Source organism: Hyla sarda, chromosome 6 (genome assembly GCF_029499605.1).
Source record: "Hyla sarda isolate aHylSar1 chromosome 6, aHylSar1.hap1, whole genome shotgun sequence".
In the NCBI taxonomy this organism is placed as follows: Eukaryota; Metazoa; Chordata; class Amphibia; order Anura; family Hylidae; genus Hyla; species Hyla sarda.
This window is the reverse complement of record NC_079194.1, coordinates 100,654,865-100,664,951: the sequence shown is the minus strand read 5'-3', so window position 1 is coordinate 100,664,951 and position 10,087 is coordinate 100,654,865. Positions and strand designations below refer to the sequence as shown.

The 10,087-nt window shown below is 40.4% G+C and overlaps 1 protein-coding gene across 6 annotated transcripts in view; it reads left to right on the top strand.

Annotated features, from left to right (window-relative positions):
• Window positions 1-10,087, top strand: part of ADAMTS9 (ADAM metallopeptidase with thrombospondin type 1 motif 9) — a 267,952-nt gene that overhangs the window by 115,464 nt on the left and 142,401 nt on the right. For all 6 annotated transcript variants that reach the window (XR_008844950.1, XM_056524547.1, XM_056524546.1 and 3 more), the window contains one exon: window positions 1,634-1,729. Coding sequence is in view for 5 of the 6 variants with exons in the window: in XM_056524547.1 (XP_056380522.1) it covers window positions 1,634-1,729 (96 nt within the window). In the remaining variant the exon portion in view is untranslated. The remainder of the gene's footprint in view (window positions 1-1,633; window positions 1,730-10,087) is intronic.

The following is a 10,087-nucleotide window of genomic DNA, read 5'->3' as shown; positions in this document are numbered from 1 at the left end:
GTAGCTTTGCAGCCTTCCAGATGCTGGTCACTAGCACTGAGATCTCGGGTAGTTGCTGGTCTCAGTAAAGACTGATGGTACAAGAGATAAGAATTGTAATGGCCGAGCCTTTATATAGAGGGGGCTGAGCCAAAGCCCATTGGTCAAGCTTGGGGTCATAGGTTAAGCTGGTGTTCTCTGGGTAACATCATGTGACAACATAACATAACAAGTGACATTTCACAGGTCCTTCAGACATCTCACAGGTCCTTTATACTGACCATACATTAGGACACTGACTATAATCCTATGACAATAATTGACACTTATATTAACAGCAGGGGAGACACTGCAGGAGAGCCCCCAGGTCACTGAGGGACTTAACCTGACAGGGCCTAAGGGTAGTACAGAACCATGTTCTGTACTGGGAAATTACAGATAGGTTGTGGTATTGCTGTATTAGGTGATCCTCTTAGTATGAGTTCTGGTTTGGGTGACTATCATCTATTGCAGACAAGGAACTCAAATTTAAAACCTCTATTTTTGGGAGTTAGTATTCCAGTAGGATCTTATCAGGGGTCTCTTAAAGGATGATGACCTCAATGCCATCCAGTATAAGTTAGCGTTGCCAGATTGGTGGTGACTTACATGGTGTCCGGGGTGAGCGGCTCCTACTGAAATACTACCTCCCAAAAATAGAGGTTTTAAATTTGAGTTCCTTGTCTGCAACAGATGATAGTCACCCAAACCAGAACTCATACTAAGAGGATCACCTAATACAGCAATACCACAACCTATCCATTAGTGGGATACAATATTTTGTCCAGACTACCAATAATAAGGACATACACCTTGGGTCTCTTCATCACAGTATTCCTGATTTTTATCAGTACTTCCTTGTTTTCTTAACATGATATTTATTGTCTGTGAGATACGGGACACAAGTTTATAAAATTGTCACTTTGCACTATTCCCTGATGAGTTGTGCCGCTTGGTTATGCGATACAAAGAAACGCGTTGGGTTTTGCTTGATTGTGACTAGCATTGTTATGTAAGCACTGTACAGACTGTATATATGTGTTTGCAATTTCTAAAACTCACTGAATGTGTTTTTGGAGGTCTAATTAAAACCAGCTATTAGACCACTGATGGTCTCTACAATCACACTGCACCTGGCATCTTCCCTTTTCCTTCCTAAGTAGGGAGAGGTAGGAGGTTCTGGAGCAGGTTGGCACTCTTTAGGAAGGCCTCCCTGCATTAACAGGTAGGGGGGGGGGGGTCTATACAGACTAGCAGGGCCAGTTATAGGGGCCATTAGTGATTGGTCCATTACCTAGGACCAGCTGTGTTTTGGCAACAATATGGTGTTATCTATATATCCTGCATTTATATAAGTTCTAAGTATGTTCGTATTTAAATGTATACCAAAAAAGGCTAAATTTTAAGACATTGGTGTTCTTCGCGATTATACTTCTAATTTTCACACAGGTCCAGATACATCAGACACTCACTTATTTCTTTGTAAACATAGAAAGTTTTGTTGTGTAGTGATGCTACATGCATTTGGCAGAAGTGTAACTCTCACAGCCTTTGTAGTGAACATCCTGTCCATTAATCTGAACTATCCATGCACTTCACCCTTTGTGTTTCTTAGGCTACAATACAGTGGTACGTATTCCAGCTGGTGCTACTAACATTGATGTGCGGCAGCACAGCTACTCAGGGAAGCCGGAAGATGACAACTACCTTGGTGAGACCACACTGTGTATAAATTCCTCAGAGAATGTTAAGTACAGACTGTGTCTTAATCTTGGCAGGCCCTCCTGTCTTCTCATTAGAGATTACAAATATTTAATTTCTGCTGAAGTCAATTCGTGCTGACACTTTGCTGGCTCTTATTTTCATGGTTCCAAGTCTTATTGTAAGCGTTATTAAAGAGCACCCACCATAGATGCACAGATCTCATTGCAACTAGCTCATGTCAAAGTATTTGTCTACTTTTTGAAATCCCTTTTAGATAGAAAGGGCTTCCAAAAATGTCCCTCTGCTGGGGTCCCCAGCTGTAATCTGCAGGATATCATATCAGGAAGTGATCAATTCCCCTACTGCAGGGCATTCCAAACGGAGTACCGCTACACATGGTGGGGTTTATTTACTAACATGATCCATACTCTTTTTTCTCGGGTTTTGCGCACAAATTGTGTCGCACTTTCTGTGCGATACAATTTGCTACCAAAAAAAACAAAACCCTCCATTTTACAAGAAAAAAACTGAAAAGGGTGCATGGTCCCGACAAAAGGGGCGTGTCCCCGACCGTTTTGAAAAATCCCAACATATTAACTAAGGTTTCCACTTAAAATATGGTGGATTTAAGGCCCCTTTCACACTACATAATTACTCCGTTTTCGAAGTTCCTTCAGAAAATCGCTGTAAAACTGCAGTTACAAAATCCTATATGGCCGTTAGAGAATCCCATTATAGACTATGGGATTTTTCTAATAGCCATTTTAACCCGTTATAGCCCATTATTTTGTGACGAAAGATAGTAACGGGAGAAATAGTTCATGAACTATTTCTCCCGTTACTATCTTCCATCACAAAATAACAGCCGTTATTAATAACTGGCTATAACGGGTTAAAACGGCTATTAGAAAATCCCATAGACTATAATGGGATTTTCTAACGGCCGTATAGGATTTTGTAACTGCCGTTTTACTGCCGATTTTCTGACGGAACTTTGAAAACGGAGTAATTATGTAGTGTGAAAGGGGCCTAATATGGGAAAAACCTGACAGATAAGAACAGTTGTAAAAAAAAAAAAAAAAATGTATGGAAAAGTGCAAAATGTAGGGAAACATTAGAAAATACCTTGGGAAAATACCTGTTGGGAATCAAAACCCACAAAGAAAAGTACACTCCATTCTTAGTAAATAAACCCCAGTGTGGCGGTTGTAGTCCCCAAGTGTGTCATGAGACCGTGCTGTCCCACAGCAGCCACCACTGGATAGTTCTTAAGTGACCACGGCCCATGCCGCTGGTGTTGAAAAGGCATCCAGCAGCTGCCAGAACTAAATTGAAATGTCATGACGAGGAGCGGGAGGACGTCACTCATCAGTGCCGCACAAGAGGATGTCAATCATTAGACCTGCAATAAAATGGAGGAAAAAAGCGGAGTTAGCGCCGGGTGCGGTGTAGGTCTTTATCCGGTATAGGTGGGTACCCAGGTGGGGGTAGCGTGTTCCTTGCCGGTGATGGTAGCTTGGTATGCAGGCCAGCAGCGTGAAGACGGAGCCCAGAGGAGAGTCCGTAGAGTAATGCAGAAGTATTGGAGGAAAAAAGCTGCGTTGGCGCTCCCAAGGAAGTAACCCAAGTCGTGGGTATTGATGCAAAATAATTTATTCTTACAGCATAAGAAATCAAAGAAAATAATAAATATATATATTTTTATTTATTATTTTCTTTGATTTCTTATGCTGTAAGAATAAATTATTTTGCATCAATACCCACGACTTGGGTTACTTCCTTGGGAGCGCCAACACAGCTTTTTTCCTCCAATACTTCTGCAATCATTAGACCTGGACTGAGGCGGGGTGAGAATGAAATACCACAGGGTGTGGGAGAATGAAGTGGCACATCGTTTGATCAAGTGTGAGAATGAAGTCATACAGTGGGATTTAAGTGGCACAGGAGGCGATAAAGAACGGAATAAAGTGGCACAGGAGGATGAAGGGGGGATGAAGCGTATTGTGGGGATCAAGAATGGGGTTAGGTGGCACAGCTGGGGATCAAGGGGAAAATAAAGTGACACAGGCGGATAGCGGATGCATTTTTTACTGCTGGACATCTTCTTTAAAATGTAGTTGTCAGACTGCCGAATAGAAAAGGGTGATGCGTTACTCGTCTGAGCATGTTTCCACTGCTCCATCCAGTAGTGAACTGCTTTACACCATTGCATCGATTCGATTCTTGGCATTGTGCTTGGAGATGAAGCACTTGGCGCCTAGTTTTTGTGTTTATTTTAATGCCAGATGAGCATTTGTAACTTTTAGGCACTATGCGGGACATTTATCAAAACTTGTGGAGAGGAAAACTGGTGCAGTTGCCTATAGCAACCAATAAGATTACTTCTTTCATTTTTAAAGAAACCTCTTAAAATGGGCAACTGCGCCAATCTCCCTCTGTATTGGTTTTGATAAATCTCCCTCTATGTGTTTCAGCACTTTGTGATCCTGCTCTGTAACTTTACTTGGTCTGTACTTCATAGCTGGGTTGTTGTTGTTCCTAAATATCTTTACTTCTGAATAATACTACTCACAGTTGATCATGGATGATCTAGGAGGGATGTAATTTTCCAAACCGACTTGTTGCAGAGATGGCATCCTATTATAGTACCATGATGGAATTCAGTGAGCTCTTTAGAATACCCCATTCTATAACAGATGTTTGTAAAGATGACTGCTCTGGTAGGTGCTGGATTTTATACACCTGTGGCAATGGACTGAACGAAACCACTGAATTGAATGATTAGGGGTGTGTCCCTATACATTTGATACATTTGTCCATACAGTGTATGCGTAATGCATAGATGTGTTGAGTTATCCAAGGCAAAGGGATACTCTTTGATATTCTGAATCTGGAACTGTATGTTGAAGTCTTAATCAAGGGACATCTACCAACACAGGGTGACCTAATATGGTACTTTAAAAAGAGTTTTAAAAGCTAGACAAACTCTTTCAAGGAAATATTGCTCCAATATTTTTTTCTTTACTATACTATGCATGTTAGAGTTGGCTGGTTGTTTTTGAGAGCCACAATGCTGACTGCCTGTTTTTGAGGAGCAAATTCTGAAAGCATAAAGGTACATGCTACATAGAGCTGTACACCTAATTTTTGACACCTGAATTATTACACTTACCACCTCAAAATTAAACTCTATGGGGGACATTTATCATTGTTTGCTTTGGTAAGCAAGTCCTGAAGACATTTTTTTTTTTGCTTTAGTTTTGGTTATGTGCTACATAATTATCATACTTAGGGTATATTCACACCACGGTTCTTTAATATGGTGACTTGATACAGCTGGAAGATGGGCGCTCCTGTTTCCCAGCCGGACCCGGCCCGCATTTCATTAATTTGATTGAGCCGACCGGAGTCAGATAGTGACTCTGGTCGGCTCATTTATGCTCCGTATTTGGTTTTGTGATCGGACAGAAAACTGTAGTATACCACTCCGGTTTGAATCAGGTCAGCTCATTCAAATGAATGAGATACGCGATGGGTCCGGCTGGGATACGGTTTTCATATCTCCTAGTCAGATCCGGTCACCTTATTAAAGAATCGTGGTGTGTAAGCAAAACACAAAAGTCCCAGTTGAGACTTTTTTGCAACTTTTTTGTGCTTACAACAGGCAGTTTTGTACTCCAGGTCAGACCTGGAGAAGTTTGCAACTATTTTTTTAATGAGTTTGGAACTATTAGTGCTTACGTGTGACATTCGCACATCATAAATACGTGATCACTGCAAAGCGACTCACAAAAGTCGCACAAAACATGTGCAACTTTTTGTGTGCCCGGAGCAAGCAAAAAAAAAAAGGCTCTAAATACCTTGATAAATGTCCTCCTATATGGCTATGTATGCCTTAGACGTATATTGTTTATTTAAAGTAATATGGGAAAATTGATACTCTATGCTATGCCTAACACAACACCTAAAGGTGCGGTTCAAAGTTTGCCATCCAGAGAATTCTTTTGACATGCACTGTCCCCTCAGGCTCTGCATAAGGCATAACACAATATATTCGTTTTTTCCAGGAGTATTCCTTTAAGACTTAAGAAAAGGTGCCCTATTAAAACGCATTCCCTTTTCTGCTCCATCTCTAGTAAACTGTGTCATCTGTTATAAGCAATTGTATCAGCTCTCAGGTCTAAATTCAGAACTTGGCTCAACAGTGAAATATAAATTGTTATTATAAATGATGTGGGTCTGTTTTGTATCCAGCAGCCTATGACGATCTCCTAGTAAAGACTTATCCTCCGCCTGCATTATGCATCTTGTGATGTTTTAAGAACTGGTTACACCTTGAGAAGTGTTGCAGTCACTCAGATCTTCCATGATGTGTTTATGTTAGGATGATCTGTACAGAACATATAGGCTCAGCTATCCATCTGTAAGATCAGAGCCTTCAATCTGACTGACATAGCCTTTTTTCCTGCTATCACTTGTCTTATTCGCCAGTCATTTGACAAGTGCAGACAGTTCATGTTGTGCTTTTTTTTTACTTACACTAATTTCATCTTGTGAGATATTTACACAAACTCTTTCCATCCAGAGTGGGAATCAGTAAAGCATGTATTGGGCTGGCATTAAAGTTAAAGGGGTACTCCGGCCCTAAGAAATCTTATCCCCGCTGCTGGGGGCCCCCGCAATCTCTCATGCAGTACCCACCTGTGTGAGCTGCACGCCAGCACTCGAGACTCCGAGTCTGAAGCCTCACGACTATGGGGCCGAAGTATCGTGATGTCACAACTCCGCCCCCGTTGAACTCTACATCGATGAGTGCTACATCAAATGCCAGATGTTACGGTATAGAGACCATTGGATGATGCCATTGTGGTATAACTAAATAGGACAACCACAATATCTAGCATTGTAAATTATACAGACTTTATTAACAACCTTTATCAGACTTGGCATACAGCAATATGTGTTTCCTTGCAAAGCTTGGCAGATTTTCCCCTTGGTAAAATCTGGGTGACAACCCTTAATGAAATGTAATAGTGGCTAAATATATTTTCCACAGGGGTGTAGCTAGTAAAGCATGTGCCCTGGATAGTGGATGAGAGGGGGTGCCAAAAGCTAATCTGCCTTGCATAGTGTGTTTAGATACAAGGCTAGGGCACCTAACAGAATTTTTACCCTGGGTGAAAGAAATCTAGCTATATATGCCCCATTTTTAAAAAGAAGATGTAATGACCCAGTACAGCACATGGTCCTGCACTACACTTAGGCCCTGTCAGGTTTAGTCCCTCAGTGACCTGGGGGCTCTCCTGCAGTGTCTCGCCTGCTGTTATTTGAAAGGGGTTATCCAGGAAAAAACTTTTTTATATATATCAACCAGTTCCAGAAAGTTAAACAGATTTGTAAATTACTTCTATTAAAAAATATTATTCCTTTCAGTACTTATGAGCTGCTGAAGTTGAGATGTTCTTTTCTGTCTAAGAGCTCTCTGATGACACCTGTCTCGGGAACTGTCCATAGTAGAAGCAAATCCCCATAGCAAACCTATTCTGCTCTGTTCAGTTCCCGAGACAGACAGAGATGTCAGCAGAGAGCACTGTTGTCAGACAGAAAAGAACAACTTAACTTCAGTAGCTGATAATTATTAGAAGTATTAAGTAATTTACAAATCTGTTTAACTTTCTGGAGCAAGTTGATACCCCTTTAATGTTATTTATTGTTATAGATATATAGTCAGTATACTAATGCTAATGGATAGACAGTATAAAGGATCTTTGGAGGACTAAGCAAATTGTCTAAAGATCCTGTGAGATGTTACATGTTATGTTTATGTTACCCAGAGGGCACCAGCTTAACACATGACCCACAGCTTGACCTATGGGCTTCTTGGACTACCCCCCTTTATAAGGTGCTGCAATCTGCCTCTTGCTCTTTTGCTCTTCCTACTGGGGTACAAGCAAGACCAGAGATCTCAGTGCTAGTGTCCAGCTACCTGGAAGGCCTCAAATCTACAGTCACTTCCAGTAAGTCAAGTCTATGTCTGCTGTCACTGCCTGCCTAGTCAAGCCTAAAGTCAATTATCCAAAGTCTATTACAAGTATAATTGGTCCCAGCAAGCTGCGAGGTCCTTCTGTGTTCCTGGTCACCTCTCTGGGATTCTGGACAAGCTGTAGAGACTATAACAACTATCTGACCTCAGTAAAGCCTCCGTTAAACCATTACCTGGTCGTGGACTCTCATTTCACTGCCTATCCTTTAGAATAGCGGAGATATCGTTTGGGTGGTTCCAGATACTCAAAAAACACTCAGGCCCCATGAACATTAGGGGTTAATAACACCTTGCCCCTGGGGTTAATACCCTCTGCCCCATCCACCTACACCGCTACACCCCGTGGTCCCACCACAAAGAGATCTCATCTAAGGTGTATATCGCTTAGAAGAACCTTTCTTAAAAAATATTCGAAGATAATTTCTTTGCCCTTTTAGAGTCTTTGCATTATGATGCTTTTAAGCACTAAAAGTATATTCATATGTACAGTGTATAATGTATTGTTTGTGTTTTATAGGTTTTATATATATATATATATATTATGAGGATATCAGGATATTTTGCAGTTCTTTGGAATTGATTCAAGAAAATTTTTATATGTGTCTTCTTAAAAGTACCAATACACAGTATAGTGAATATTGCTTTAACAACTTTTATAAATGAAATATTTAACCCCTTAAGGGCCAGGGGTTTTTCCGTTTTTGCACTTTATTTTTTTCCTCCTTAAAAAACCTTAACTCTTATGGCTTATTTTTTTGCGCCACCAATTCTACTTTGTAACTACATTAGTCATTTTACCCAAAATCCCGAGCAATGGGAAAAAAATCAGTATGCGAAAAAATTGAGAAAAAACACAATTATGTAACTTTTGGGGGCTTCTGTTTCTACGCAGTAAATTTGTCGGTAAAAATGACACCATATATGTATTCTGTAGGCCCATACGATTAAAATGATACCCTACTTATATAGGTTTGATTTTTTTTGTACTTCTGCATGCAGTAAAATAGCTTTTTTATTTTTCCGTGCATGGGGCAGTATGAGGGCTCATTTTTTGCGCCGTAATCTGAAGTTTTTAGCGGTACCATTTTTGTATTGATTGGACTTTTTGAATGCTTTTTATTCATTTTTTCATGATATACAAAGTGACCAAAAATACACTATTTTGGACTTTGGAATTTTTTTGCGCATACGCCATTGACCATGCGGTTTCATTAACTATATATTTTTATAATTTGGACATTTCCACACGTGGTAATACCACATATGTTTATTTTTATTTACACAGTTTTTTTTAAATGGGAAACGTGGGATGATTCAAACTTTTATTATGATCTTTATAATTATTTTTTCTCTTTGTTCTTGCAATGTTATAGCTCCCATAGCGGGCTATAACACTGCACAGTACCCGTTATATAACGCCCGTTATAAAATAGCGGCCAATTGCAGGGTTAAATGGCCATTAGAAAATCCCTAACGGACGTTAGAAAATCCCATTATAGTCATGGGATTTTTCTAATAGCCGTTTTTACCCGTTATCGCCCGTTATTAATAACGAACGTTATTTTGTGATGGAATATAGTAATGGGAGAAATAGTGCATGCACTATTTCTTCCGTTCAATCGCCCGTCACAAAATAATGTCCGTTATTAATAACGGGCGATAATGGGTTAAAACGGCTATTAGAAAAATCCCATAGACTATAATGGGATTTTCTAACGTCCATTAGGGATTTTCTAATGGCCGTTAAGCCCTGCGATCGCCCGCTATTTTATAACAGGCGATATATAACGGGTACTTTTCATAGTGTGAAAGCAGCCTTACATTGATCATTGTTATCCCATAGGATAACATTGATCAATGATTCTGTTGCTTGACTGCTCCTGCCTGTGTGTTGTCCCGGTACAGGACCTGGTCCTGTCCCTTCGTCAGAGCCCCTCCATGACAATAGGGCTCTCCTTTAGGGCTAACCCCTAGTCGACTAATATCAGTGGAATTTCAGGTATAAATATGTATATTTTATATGGGAATACCTCTGTATAGGACCTTAGAGGTCACGTGCCTTAAATTAATTGTATTATGGTTTAAGGACCTTTTGGTCATGTGATACCCAGAGCTCACTGGGTCAGGACTGACAGGTTATGCTGACCAATGAGTTTTGTCCCACCCCCTTAATATATAAGGGGCTACTGCCACTAAATTCGCGCTCTTATTTCCTGGCTACAAAGCAAGCAACTCTCTTGTTCCTGGCACATAAAGAAAGCACATCTCCGCACAAATCATCAATTCAAGCTAGGCCCAAAGCCTAAGAATCCGCAGCCACTA